The 14,669-nt window shown below is 47.4% G+C and overlaps 1 protein-coding gene across 1 annotated transcript in view; it reads right to left on the bottom strand.

The window, feature by feature from the left end:
- Window positions 1-2,457: 2,457 nt before the first annotated feature.
- Window positions 2,458-14,669, bottom strand: part of Arhgap31 (Rho GTPase activating protein 31) — a 111,601-nt gene continuing 99,389 nt past the window's right edge. Inside the window, exons 9-12 of the mRNA XM_021185031.2 lie at window positions 12,557-12,619; window positions 10,709-11,257; window positions 8,185-8,462; window positions 2,458-5,110 (exon numbers count right to left, since the gene is read on the bottom strand). Of these exons, the coding sequence (XP_021040690.1) occupies window positions 2,720-5,110; window positions 8,185-8,462; window positions 10,709-11,257; window positions 12,557-12,619 (3,281 nt within the window). The 3' untranslated portion in view covers window positions 2,458-2,719. The remainder of the gene's footprint in view (window positions 5,111-8,184; window positions 8,463-10,708; window positions 11,258-12,556; window positions 12,620-14,669) is intronic.

Below are 14,669 nucleotides of genomic sequence, written 5' to 3' on the forward strand. Positions count from 1 at the left end.
TCATAGCGAGGTCTTGGTGTTGGTTAGGTCTTTTCATATTCCAAGAGCAGAGAAGAAAAACCAAATGCTCTTTCCCCAGTCCGTTTTGGCAAAAGGGAGAAAAAATAGTCTGGGAGGACTATTTTGTAAATAAATATGAATTATTATCTTAAGCAAAGATAATATGCCAAAAAAGTGTATGTGTACATATTTCATTTGACCTTCAGTCTTGGAGCTACCCCTTCTTGTGGACTGGCGGTGGCTCTGAAGACCTGCTCTCCTGCCCTTTCTGGCACATCAGCAGGTCCTGACAACAGTGGTGCTTCTCCCAGACCCTGGATGGAAGCAAGCAGAGTGATTCTCACTTGGCTATTCTCGGGGGTCCAATATGAGAGCTCCAAGTGGTGGCCAAATGGCGACCTCAGCATTTTGAGGAACAGTGTCTTTGTCATGAAATGGGATTTTACGAGCGCCAGGCTCACCCAGCGGACTAAATTTACCACCATGTGTGTGACAGTTGTTAGAGGACCACACTGGAGAGGCAGGGAGGGCACTAAGACGGTGAAGATTCCAAGCTCTTCTGGGATTGGCTGGCTGAGGAAAACCGAAGTAAGGACTATTTCCAAACAGATGACAGTGGGTCATGGACACGCCCACATGTCTGCTCTCCTGAAGGTGATGTCATGAGTGAATGGTGTGTAAGGGGACGTGGTAGTCATTTTGAAATCAGTCCTCAGAATTTAAGTCACCTGTCAGTGTGGAAATGATTGCTTTTCTGTCTTGCTGCCAATAAAAAAAAACACCCAGAAGTATTAGGAAAGAGAACAGCCATTAAGTTGTCTCAGTGTTTCGTTTGGTACTTGGCTCTTTTCCTGTCACATTCTAACTGGAGCACGTCTTTATCAAAGCATACAACGACATTGAGCCTGGCACCAAGCTTGGCCACCGTATTTCTCGATTGAGGCAGGAATGCACTTTTCAGGTCTCCAGAACATAGCCACTTTCCGCCTCTCCACACCATATTTCTTCACCTTTCGTGACTAGGGGGAAATGCTGTGTCCTAAGACTTCTTGTTTGGTCGACATCTCAGTTTTTGTTGGTCCGGTGCTTTCCTTACCTAATGAGAAAGCAAAGACTGAAGGCCTATTAACTGTTCCCCTTGCTCCTCATGGAGGGTCACTCTCTTTAGGTCACTCTAGGTATCCTTGCGTCAGGCACTGGCTTAACAAAACAAACAAGCAAACAAACAAACAACCAAGGGCAAGATTTCAAATCCTTAGGGTGTATCAGGGAAGGAAAGGAGAGCGTGAGGTCTGCAATGGACCATCCAGCCTCTCTACACTCCCACTGGAGATGACTTCAGCTTAGTCCCTCACCCACTCCAGTACTGGCTTTGTGGGGTCAGCCCAGAGATACTGCCAGTGTTTAGAGAAACTTGTGCAGTGACCAAGTTTCTGGACAGTTTAGCCAGACTGGAATCTGAGAAGCGCCCCGTTATGCCTTTGAGCCCCGGGAAGAGCCAGAAACCTTCCTCCAGCAGGTGGAAGGGACATCAGACAGGTGTACTGCATCTGCTTGTGTCCAGACAAGAGTCAGAGCAAGTCAGGGCACCCGAGTGGATGGTGGATATGGGGAAGGCAGACAGTGCTGTCTCAAATCTGCCCTTGAGCAACAGTGAGAGGAGGAGAAAGGAAGAGAGCCGTTGGCTAAAGGCAAGGCATTTCTGAGGACAGTGACAGATGGGGCTCCTCCTTGCCTCTTTACACATCCGGCTGGGCCCAGGCTGGTGCTAGAGAGTAAAGGTGAGCTAGAGCTTTCCTTTTAATGCCTCACCAGCTAAAACACATCAGGTCTGAAGTTGTGCCTTCCTCTATGACATGTGGCACTCAGACTCTGGTACTATTAAGAGAGCAGACACATCACCCCTGCCTACCTACACATCTTATAGTCCTCCGCTCAGGACTCAGTCTGCCTAGTTACTGGATTTGTTAATCAGCACGGTGGCAGGTGGAGTCACAATAAAGCCAGCACCAAGAAGCATTTGTAGGTGGGACCAGTCCGGGACTTTGCTCTTGAGTATAGATTCTGACTTTCTGTGCTGATTCGTGGGTCACCTCAGACAGGTCTGCAGCAATCCCAGGGAAAGCGCACAAGGAAGTTCCCCGACCTAGAGATCTTAAGTGCATGTTAGTTTGCATTTCCAGATCTGCTTCTATTTGGGGAGGGGGTAGTAAATACACCTTTACAAAGCTTATTAAAAACTGCTCTAAAAGAACAAATGCTTTAAAGAGCATTAAAAAGGACAAAGAAGCCTCCAATCAAACCAGGAAGATTTTTCTGACCCAGGCAAAAAAATAATTTCTTTCTTTCAAAGGTTACTATCACAGGCAGCTCTTGAGAGCATAAGAGAATGATAATGGAGGCATAATCTGCCTCATAGATGAGCCCCGATTGCCATCAGAGGCAAGCATTCCCTCCTCTTCCCTTGCCTAACCTTCCCCACTTGCTCATGTGGACTTAAACCTCACTCTTCGGTCCTTGTCTTGACCACTCTTCTTGCAAATGGACTCATGCATGGTCAAAGACAAAGGAGAGGTGGGGAGAGAGGGAGAGAGAGGAGGTGGTCAGAGGCAAATAAAAGCACAAATTTCCATAGCTTGTGCCTGGAGAATGGCCAGTTGATGCCCGTAAGGACCAGATGAACGCGACAGGTTTACAGACAACAGCAGGTCGGAGGGTCTCATTCTATCTGCCTCCCACTTCTTCCATCCAGAATCACGGATCTCCGCTGGGGCTGGTAAAAACAGCTTGTCGAAGTCTCTAGTCTTTGGCCATTCTTAGGGATGGTCATTTTGTTCCTAAGCGTGACTCCTTCTGGTGTGATCCATGTGTTTTCGGCCAACTCTCCACAGAGAAGACCAGGGGAAACTGTCTGAGTAGGGCTCCTGATAGGGGTCAGTAGGACCTTGGGATCTATCACTGTGGGTGAGGAAGGTAGATGGTCCATGATAGGGAATAAGATGAGGCTCTGAGGTCTTCCTGGCCTTGACCTGGGGAAGGCTTTAGGTCCCCCAGATGCTCGCTCCAGTTTGGAAGAAAGAAGGTTGTCTCCTGATGGCTCTGTCTCTGATGTGCGTTTTCTGCATTGCACCACTGCATCCTGTGTGGAGGCCAGAGTGGATGCACTTGGTTCCAGAGAGCAGAAGGACCCCTCATACATGCAGGATGTAGTGCTGGCCTGCCTCCGGGATGCAGAGGCTCCTGTCTCTTGCTTTGGTTGCTCTTCCTCTGGGCTTCCCACGGAGGAGGGAGAATCATCTTTGGTGGATTTCTGAGGGATCTCAGGGGTTGAACCAGGTTCTTCCTGGCTTCTTTCCAGAAGCTGAGCCCCTCCCTCCCCTGTGCTCTGAGAGGGCAGGGGCTGTGGGATCTGTGTGTATTGGATCTTGGGTGGGATGACAGGGACTGCCTTGGCCTGACACATTTTGACCATGAAGGATGTTCTCACAGCTGACACACTCACGGGAGCCGAATTCCTGCGGCCTGTCAGGGTGTGGGCAACAATGTCCAGGTCCTGCGTGTCCTGGGAATTCCAGGGGGCTGCTTTGCAGCGAGAGGAGCCCATCCAGGTGACCTTGGTGTCTCCCAGTTCAGAGAGCTCTATTCCAGGTGAGCTAAAGGAAGCCCCATTCTCAAGTCGGAAAAGGTCAGCTATGGGAGTGGCAGAGTCCAGGTTGAGGGAAGATGGCCTGTGTTTCCCTTTTGAGGGCCCACACTCAGTGTTCTTAAGCTGTAACTGTAAGGGATGTTCCCCAGGTAAGGTGCTGTCTTGAGCCCTAGGTGAACTCTCCTTGCTGCTATCTGGCCCGGGAACATCACTGTGTTTCATCTGACGGTTGCTAAGTTCCAGTTGTGGTTCCTGCTCCTTTCCCTCTGCTAAACCGATGAAGTTGGTTTCTACTGGTTTGGGTTGTATACCAGATGGTCCCTTCTGACTGGGAAGAACCTCTAACCCTTTCAGGCCAGAGAACTCTCTGAAGGCTTTTAGGGCTTTCTCTTCCAATCCGGCAATCTTGGTCCTGGCTGCCGGGGGCTGCAGAGGCTCATAGTTCCTCTCTGTTTCCAGATTGGCACAACTGCTGGAGAAGGGAGCCTCAAGAGTCCAGTGGCTGTTTCCAGTGGTTTTACTATCGAGAGAATGGCTCTGGCGAAGGCTGGGCCTGTGGCGAAGTCTCCTCTCTAATCGGTGGCCCTGGGAGCCTTGAGTCTGGGACTCCTGAACTTCTTTCAAGGTGGGAGAATGAAGGGGACTGGTCACCCACTGGGGTTCCTCCCAGGGTTCCACCATCTCCAGGCCATGCTGGGCAGGGTCCGTCACAGTGTCATCTTCGTCACAGTCTGAAGGCTCTTGTGCTGAATGGGGAGCACCTCCCTCCTCTTGTGGGATGATGTCAACCTCTTTTGTTGGGCTTGGAAGACCAGGGCCTTTGTTCTCAGGAACAGCATGCCTTGCATTTTGCTTCTCATTTGGGCTTGCAATAGCTTCCTCTCTCTGACCGGGGCTAGGGATGCCAGGGCTCTCTTTGGGGGTTGGCTGCTCTGTGTAGACATCTGTCCTGGAATCCCTGGATGCATCTTCCCTGTCAGGACCTTCCTTTGACAGCAGGACTTCAGGCTCCTCCTCCAGAGGCGTTGGAGGAGGAGGAGCAGGAGTTAGAGGGGGAGAGAGATTCCTTAGGCCTCCTATCTCTATCCTAGCTGGAGAAGATACCTTCTCAAACAGAAGCATTTCCAGAGGTGCTAGACTGGCCGGGTCTGGGCTGAGCTCCTGCTGAGACTCTGACTCAAGGAGGCTGCAGACTGGCTCTAGCTTCTCTCTGTCGGTGAGGACGGCAGCTTCCTGTATGCTCTGATTGGCTGCGTCCCTAGCCCACACCTCCTGAGTAGCAGAGCTACTAGGCAAGCTTCCAGGGGCCTCTGGGAAGGGAAATGGGGCTGGACTTGACTCAGTAATTGGGCTTGTCTTCTGAACAGAGGGTGGCAACGAAGAGAACTCCTCCTCTGATTCAATGATTTTCAGTTCCTGTTGAATCTCAGGCCAGATCAAGGCCTGATCCAGGTCTTCTTCATCCTGAAAAACAAGAAGACCTTAGTTACTTTAGAGCCCAGAACTCTGGGTACTGACGTCTGCCAAGAGTCCAGTGAGCACGAAGGGAATGGAGTGGTTGCCAATACTCTGGCCAATAAAGGAGGCAGCCTCAGTAATAACCATGGCTGTCTGAATGCCCAGCATATGCCATGATCCTTATCCATATGCCGTCTTCATGTTTAACTTTTTCAGTGCCCTAGGAGACAGTACTGGGCTAGTTGAATAGATTTAACTACCCGAATCACAGAGCTGTAGATAAGGATGGAAATCCAGTCCTGTCCACAGTAGACATGATCTACTTCTGATTCCCATCCTCAGCCAGTTCTAAGCACGAGCTGTATGTTCCAGAGAGTGCTCAGCCCTTCCAGTCACGCATAATGAGTCCCTTGCCTTTCCTGTGGCATGGTGTGATTTTCGGGTAAAGAGAATCATCTCAGGAGTATCTCTAACCACTGGAGGTGTGGAGTCTTTCTGAGAGGTCCGATCTGCTCCCGACGTCTCATCTCTTCACCTGGCTCTGCTTCTGCAGCGCGGAGGGTTAAATCTAGGGTCTCGTGTGTGAAGGTATGTGTGCTGCACCTCAAACCCCCATCTCCCTTTTTATTTTTTATTTTTAGCTCTCCAGTGTTACCCGGCCAAGAGAAATTGGATTTCGCTCCAATGCAGTCTTTGGTGAACAGTTCTACTAGACCTTCTCGTTTCCATACTTAGCAGTTACAGTTCTTGATTTCTTACAGGGATCATTGCTATGCACGGCCCACAGAACCAAATAAGTAGGGCTTATAGAGACTCACAGGGTCTGAAGTGGCAACTGCAGAGACTGCATGGGTCTGAGCTAGGTCCTCTGCATATCTTATGGCTGTGTAGCTTGACGTTCTCATGGAACTTCCAACACTGGGAGTGGCCATGTCTCTGACTCTTTTTCCCACTTTCCCATGTTTAAGACCCCTTTTCTCCTAGATATGGGCCTAGTCTTTTTTTTTTTTTTAAGATTTATTTATTATTATATCTAAGTACACTGTAGCTGTCTTCAGATGCACTAGAAGAGGGCGTCAGATCTCATTACAGATGGTTGTGAGCCACCATGTGGTTTCTGGGATTTGAACTTAGGACCTCTGGAAGAGCAGTCGGTGCTCTTAACCACTGAGCCATCTCTCCAGCCCCGGGCCTAGCCTTATTGAAACTTGTAATGCTATGTTTAGTTGATATCCCTGGGAGGCATGCTTGCTCGCTCCTTCCTTCCTTCCTTCCTTCCTTCCTTCCTTCCTTCCTTCCTTCCTTCCTTCCTTCCTTCCTTTCTTTGAAGGGAAACTGAGGAATGAATTTAGGAGACAAGGGAGGTCAGGGGAGGGGCTGGGGGGAATGGAAGTAGGAGAAACTTTGGTCAAAATCTAATGTATGGGAGAAAAGGAAGGAAGGAAGGAAGGAAGGAAGGAAGGAAGAAAGAAAGAGAGAGAGAGAGAGAGAGAGAGAGAGAGAGAGAGAGAGAGAGAAAGAAAGAAAGAAAGAAAGAAAGAAAGAAAGAAAGAAAGAGAAGGAAAGACTATATTATAGTCCCTTATTATCCCATTCTTTCACTTTGCCCTGGGTATTGACTTTCCCCTGTGAGGCTGGCAGCCCCAAGGACAAGGACAGTGGCGATAGTCTTAGTACTACAGTGACCCCACTGTTCAGGATTGCACGTTGTTTAGTACAAGGTGGGGATTTGGGACGTATGTTCAATGAAGAAATGACTTGATGTCTTTACTTGTTAACTTGAATTCACCCTCATTCTTCCAGCCTTAACACTATCTTCCTCTAAAGGCTTGCATTTGGGCTCTCCTCACAAGAGTCAATCACTGAAGAATCTCTGCCAATGCAAACACGCTCAAAGCCTCACTCAGCCTTCCTGAGGACACTGCTTCTTCACATCAGGTTTGCCCTAGCTCCCAGCACACAGTCCTCTTGGCATCTTCTGGAAGCAAATTAAGAGGCTGTAGGTTCTTTATCCCTCAGCACATGTGTCCGCAGAAAACCTCCTCGCACTTTCTACGTAAAGATGTCTCATAAAACCATCCATGAACAATTCCACCCCTCAAGAGTGGCCGAGGTTTGTCAGCTTTGGCGTCAGGTTTGAGCTGCTCTAAAAACACAGACCAGAGCCTGGAAACCTCTCAGATTTTATAGACAGCTATGGCCGAGCCCCAGGCCATGATGTCTGAGGATAGAGAACGGGGCTCATGAATGGCCATCATATTTAGAGACTGTGATATAACCAGCTGGCTTCGGTTGAATGTTATTCCATAAAGACATACCAGTGGTTTATGGGCCAGACATAATTAGAGTTATGTTTGCCTTGGGAATCTGAGCTGGATGGTGTCTTCCCATTATGGTGGGACTTCTCAGAGGCCTGCCACAAAGAAGCCCCAGGCTGAGAAGTGAGCTTTGTTTTTGTTTTGCTTCTTTTGAGTCAGGGTCTCATACATCCCAGATTGTCCCGAATGGCCTTGAAATCATGATCCTCCAGTTTCCATCTCCCTAGTGACAGGCTCACAGGTGTCTGTCATCATTCCTGGCTAGTAAGTGAGACTTCTAAAGACTCATTAACCTTTTTTAATACATAAAAAGGGGGCTAGGAAGATGGCTCAGTGGGTAGATGTGCTGTGAGCCCCATCCCTGGAACCCACATATGAAGTTTGAATGTGGTGGTGCACATCTGTAATACCAGGACTCCAGGGGTGAGATAGGAGGTAGGAAGAGGGAACCTGTTCAGAAGCCTCACGGCTGGTCGGCCTGCAGTACACGGTGCAGCAGAAACAGGAACAGAGAATATTGCCTTAACAAATAAGGTAAAAACAGACTCCAAAGTTGTCCTCTAGCCTCAAATATACATGCTGTGGCATTCATACATATACTGTGGCACACGTGCAGCTGTGATTACACAAAACAAAATTAAATTAGATACTAATCTTAATCAATTAACTGATGTAATAAATAAGTTACGTTTCTCATGCAGAAACCTTTGATTTTTTTTTTTTTGTACCATTTGTGGTTGGAAGAGGCAGAGTCCACCTTACCATCTCATGGAGAATCAATGGTTCCGTCCCAGCCCTGAGGCTCTCTTGTGGAGTGCTGGGCTTCGGCTGGCTAGCACCCTGGCTCTCCTCCATCACCTTCTCAGCCTTTGGCTGCTTCTCTGCTTCCTTTGACACTTGAGAGCCCAGGGATACATGCAAGGTTTTCTTCTCCGCTTGGGTGCCTGGGTCCAGGGGAGGGCTTTGGCTACATTCTGCTCTCCCCGGGACTTCAGGTTCTGGCTTGGTGTCCTCGGTAGCTGCCTTCTTAGTAACAGAGCCTGTGAAGAGAATGTGAGTGGTCAGTACAAAGGGTGAACCTTCAAGAAGGATTTTCAGGGGCTGAAGAGATGGTTCATCAGTTAAGAGCACTGGCTGTTCTTCCAGAGGTCCTAAGGTCAATTCCTAGCAACCACATGGTGGCTCGCAACCATCTGTAATGGGATCTGATGCCGCAGTCCCACCTTGACACTCCCCTGCCCCTAGCCTTGCTTTATAGGAATGGGGGATTCTCTCACCTCACTGCCCCCTCATTCTTTATGCTTTCTCCCAATGTGGTTCCTGCCTCAGACCTCAGCAATCACCCACTCTGTTGGTTCTCGACTGGGAGCCATTTTGCTACAAATTTCCCCAGCCTCCCTGGGGACACTGGCAATTTCTGGAGAGATTTTCGGTTGTCACAGCATTGATTACAGCATAGCTGTTTAAATTTTCTGATGTCCCCCAGATGAGGTCATGCAACTGAACGTGTAGGCTGTGGAAGTTTTGTCTAGAGTGAAAGGCCTCTGAATATACATTAGCCAAGATATTCGAAATTGAATGGGTAGCGCATCTCAGATGTTTCTGGGCATGCTCAACTGTGGTGCATTGCTCGGCTTCATGGCAGTCTTGGTTCTGAACACTGTGTTACTGCCATGCCAGGCAACACCAATAAATACTGCCTGATGTACCTTGGTTCAGATCTGAGACTAATAAGAAGTACAGCATTTGGTGGGTTCCCCTCACCCCACTTGCTTTTTAAGACTTTTAGGGGAAATTACTTATTCCTCTACAAGCAAATGGAGATAATAATTATCTGGACCTCAGAAAGTTGTCGTGAAAAGTGAATTTATACATGTAGGACTCTTAGGTCATACCCAATAACAGAGGAGGCACTGAAAAGCATTGATGTTAACTGAGATAGAAGCATCCTGTTGGTTTGACTAACAGTAAGCCTTTCTTTCTTTCTTTTTTTTTTTAAAAAGATTTATTTATTTATTATATGTAAGTACACTGTAGCTGTCTTCAGACACTCCAGAAGAGGGCACCAGATCTCGTTACGGATGGTTGTGAGCCACCATGTGGTTGCTGGGATTTGAACTCTGGACCTTCAGAAGAGCAGTCGGGTGCTCTTACCCACTGAGCCATCTCACCAGCCCACAGTAAGCCTTTCTGTTGGGGTTCTCCATATTCCATTGTAGGGGGATTAAGTTAGACTGTTGATCAAATGAGTCTTGTAGTCCAGGCATTTGGGAGGCTGAGGCAGTGGGATCCTTGCTTGGAGACCAGCCTAGCTACAAGAGGAGAAGCCTGGATCAACAACAGAAACTCTTGCTCACTCTGGACACAGCAGACACTCTGTGAGCCCTGGTGTATGACCCAAGAAGATCTAATCTGGCTCACTCTGTGATGGTCAAACCTAAGGAAGGACTTCCTCATGGCTGGGTTTGCTAGCTCTGTTCTTTGCAGAGGTAGAAATGAGGAGGGATGGATGAATAATAAATACATCCAGAAACACAGATTTCTCAATTCCAGCTCTCTGACTCTGCATCCCATGACCTTTTCCTAGTCTTCTCACAGTATGTGGTGGTTTAAATAGGAATGGCCCCGTAGACTCATGTGTATGAACACTTGGCCCATGGGAAGGGGCAGTATTCCTTCTTGAAGTAGGTGTGGGCTTGTTGGAAGAAGTATGTTACTGTGAAGGTCGACTTTGAGATCTCAAGCTAGGCCTAGCCTGACAGTCTTCCTTCTGCTGCCTGTGGTTCTTGATGTCGAGCTCTCAGCTCCTTCTCTAGCACCATGTCTGCCTGCATGCTGTCATGATGATAATGGACTAAACCTCTGAAACTGTGAGCCAGCTCAGTTAAATGTTTCCCTTTTTAAGAAGAGTTGCTGTGGTCACAGTGTCTTTTCACAGCAATAGAAACCCTAAGACACTGTGTGTGCTAATAAAACAGTAAGTAACATTTAATGAGTATTTACTATATATTGGACACCACTCTGAGATCTTTGCATGTATTAACCAAATGTTGACACAAGTTTACAAATAAGACATGGTTATGGACGTCAGCATTTTATAAATTAAGAAGCTGCGGCCCAGGTTATTAACTCAGTGAAAATCTACAACAGAGCAAGGTTTGCAACAACCATTCTGGCCCTGGAGCCCACCATCCCTACCACTTCACCACATTGCCCTGCAAACGGTATTTAAGTCCAGTCAAACCTCGTGTTTTGTAATGGAAGGAGAGCCTTCTGCCCCTATTACCTGGAAAAGACTCAGCCCCCAGAGACTTCTCTTCTTCTGGCCATCCTCCACTCTCTGAACCTTGGAAAGAAAACTCTTCGAGGCTGGAGAGAGACTGTAGCTCTTTGGGGGGTGTCCTGCACGGGGTGCTGTTGGTACTGATGACGGCGGACACGCGGAGTGGCACAGACACGGCGAAGGGCTCGGAGATGTTGAGCGCCTTTCGCTGGTGGCGGGGTGAGGGTTCCATCTGGAACAGGCTGCTTGTGAAGACAGATTTGCCAGGACTGTCGCTGGAGGTGTAGAACATCCCGAGAAGCTTTGGGGCGGACTGCTCACTCTCAGGGTCTCCGATGGGGCGGAACACCTTCAGTTGCTCAGGCAGTGGCCGGATCTGACCGCCCACCTCGCAGCCCCCCTCAGCCCCGGCCGGCATCCCCTCCTGACCCCATTCACCCTCCTTGCTGAGGTCACAGGAGCTTCCGGTGCTGCTCGCATGCATTTTTGTGGCTGGAATGAAAAATCCCCCAGTGGTGACAGTTCGATTGAAATTTCCTTTGTTTTCTTTCCCTGGTGAAGAAGAGCAAGCTGTGGTTAGTAGCCTGTGTGTGCACAGACGGCGGAGCCTCTTTCCCAGAAACTTGTATCTGGACCTGATGGTTGTTTAACAAAATGTGGAAGAGATACTAGCAATTGTCCACCTAGGCTAGAGCTTCTAGAACAAATGTGCATCCTTGTTGTTTGGCAACTCACATGTAATCTATTCCAACAGGGACTACTTAGTGGATACCCAATTAATGCTGGTTGGTTTTTGACATAAAGTAGACACATTTGGGGAAGGGAACCTCTATTGAGAAAATGCCTCCATCAAACTGCCTAGAGGCAAGCCTGTGGGGCAAAAATCTTAATTTAGTGACTGATGTGGGAGAGACCAGCTCACTATGGGTGCTGCCACTCTGGGCAGGTGGTCTTGGTCTGCATAAGGAAGAAGGCTGAGCAAGCAAGCCACGAGGTGCAAGCTAGTAAGCAGCAACCCTCCATAGCCTCGGCCTCCAGGGTCCTGCCCTGACTTTCCTGAGAAAGTTGTAAGATAAACCCCTCCCTCCCCACATTGCTTTTAGTCATGGTGTTTTATCACAGCAATAGAAACAGACATCAGTCAGTGTTTACTGGTGTGAACAAGCCTATCATTTCAAAATGATGACGGATGCACTGTGAAGCTCACGGCCAGGAAACTCACAGATTCATCATCATCCTGGCATAAACCAGAGTTTGCCTCCTTCTGCCCAGGTTCCCTCTGTCTTAGGTTGCTGACCTTTAATGTGGTCCAATTTTGAGAGAAAAGTCTCTGTGGCTAAAGGAAGGCTAAAAAAAGGAAGAGGTTCTAGATTTTTGTTTTGGGATGAGCCAGGGAGGGTAAGCAGCTGGGGAATAGTTGTAGAATCTCACTGTGATGGTTTGAAAGAAAATTGCCTCCCCCACCCCCATTAGCTCATGTATTTACATGCTTAGTTCCTAATTGGTGGAATTGTTTGGGAAGGATTAGGAGGCGTGTCCTTGTTGAAGGAGGTGGGTAACTAAGGGTGGGTTTTGAGGTTTCAAAAGCCCATAACAGGTCCGAGTCCAGTCTCTCTCTGTCTCTGTCTCTCTGTCTCTGTCTCTGTCTCTCTCTCTCTCTCCTGCCTGTCAATCAGGATGTAAAGCTCTCAGCAACTTTCCTAGTACCATGCCTGCCTGAGTGTCATCATGCTCCCCACCGTGGTGCTAATGGACTATCTGAAACTGTAAACAAGTCCTTAACTAAATCCTTTCCTTTATAAGTGGCTTTGGTCACTGTATCTCTTCATAGCAAACAGAGCAACAACTCACCTTCCACAGGCACCGAACACAGTGAGTCCATGCTTTTAGCTGGCCGGATAGTAGCCTTTTCCACTAAAGATAAGAGAGAAAAAAAATCCCTGATGAATGCAAATTAAGAAGAAGCATTCAGAACAAATAGGCTATAAGCATATGAGAAAAATTTCCAGAAAGCCTTTTCATGTAGTGATATATTATATCCTTACAAAATTGTCCTCAACTCCACTCTACGTATCTTTACTCTCCTAATGGGGACTGACCTTATGACCAGAGGGCAGAGACAGGTTTTATTAATATTTTACAAATAAAGGTAAATTGTAATTTTGTCAAATGAGAAGTCTCGAATCCAGTTTAACTGCACAAAACGTGTTCAAGGAGTTGGAACAATAGCTTAGTCGTTAAGAGCTCTGCTCTTCCAAAAGACTTTGGGTTTGATTCTCAGCACTCAGATGGGATCTCATTACTGTCTGTCACTCCAGCCCAAAGAGATCTCATGCCCTCTTCTGGCGTCCCAGGGCACTGCATGAACGTGCATTCAGCAAACATCTGTACACACAAAGCAATAATATCATAAAAATGATTTTTAAAAAGTACCAAGATGAGCTCATGGGGTAGATTCTATGGGACCTGGGGAACCTGTCTTATGTGGTAGATTAGAGAGCAGGATTGTGGGCTGCAACCATATCTAGCAGCTCCAAGACCTTGGGACATCAAGGAAGAATGTCTCTGCTGTCACCGTCAGCTTTTCCCCAGGGGCTGTGCTCCAGGGAATTTGTAGACTGTTTGTCCCTCATGTGAATTCACCCACCAACATCACCAATAACCAGATCTCTACCAAACCTGAGTCTGTTCGAACACAGACTATGTACCTGGTATACTTCATGTGTCATTGTAGGCTTACCATAGATGGGGCTGAGGGAAAGTAAGTTTGAATGAGTTAAGAACCCAGTTCTTGAGTTTGATCCAAAGATGTCCACAGGATGAAAGCTTAGCTCTTCAGTACATCAGGGTTGGGAGGAGTTGGGCTCAAGGGGCAAAGGCCTCACAAATAGCTTAATGACTTTCTTGATGGGATTGGAGAGCTACGGGAGAATCTGCCTTCTCTTTCTCCATTCCCCCTGTATGCCTCCATTCTTCTTGCACCCCACACTGAAGCAGCACAAGAAGCTCACCAGAAGTCAAGGAGATGCCAGCATGGCCATGCTCTTAGACTGCCTGACCTGTAGAACGATGAACTACGGTTCTTCATAAGTTACACAGTCTCGGGGACTCTCTTGCAGCAAAGGAAGCAGGATTGGGACAGATATTCTTTACAGGTCAAGGTTGATAGGAGGAACAAGAGAACTTGGAAGCTAAGAAGGAGTATAAGACTTACACCATTAAAGTAAAATCTGAATTTAGATCCAGGTTTGAGTCTCACTCACTTCTGCCAGTTTGTGGCTGTGTAGCTTCAGATGTGCAGCCTTTCTTCCTTCTCTCTGTCTCTGTCTCTGTCTCTCTCTCTCATGTGTGTGTGTGTTTGTTTTTTTTTTTTTTCTTGAGACAGGGCTTCTCTGTGTAGCTCTGTAGCTCTGTAGACCAGCCTGGCCTCGAACTCAGAAATCTGCTTACCTGTGCCTTCTGAGTGCTGGGATTAAAGGCATGCACTACCACGCCCATTGGGTTATACCTTTTTCATGTATAAAAGACAATAGAGTTGTTAAGATTAAATGAGAAATGACTATGAAGCAATTGTGTTGTTCTAAATTGGAATAACTACTCAAAGTAAAAACCTAGAATAAATGCTAAGTAAAAATAGCACATAGTAGGTTCCAGACCAGCTAGGGGCTACATGGTGAGGACCTGTCTCACAAAACAAAACAAAACAAAACAAAACAAAACAAAACAAAACAAAACAAAACAAAACAAAACAAAACAACACAACACATACTGCTTATGACATTTAGGATTAACTAGAGCCTACTGCAGGGAAAGAAAGGAGCTTGTTCGACAAGAAGCAGTCAGAGTTGGCACTAACTCAAATTGGGTAATAACTCATGCCTGTTTTCATTCCCCTTTAAAAAAATTCCCCCTTTTTCTTCCCTTAGTCTAAACTCTCCACATCTAAGAGGTTTGGACTTAGACC

Source organism: Mus caroli, chromosome 16 (assembly GCF_900094665.2).
Source record: "Mus caroli chromosome 16, CAROLI_EIJ_v1.1, whole genome shotgun sequence".
Classification (NCBI taxonomy): Eukaryota; Metazoa; Chordata; class Mammalia; order Rodentia; family Muridae; genus Mus; species Mus caroli.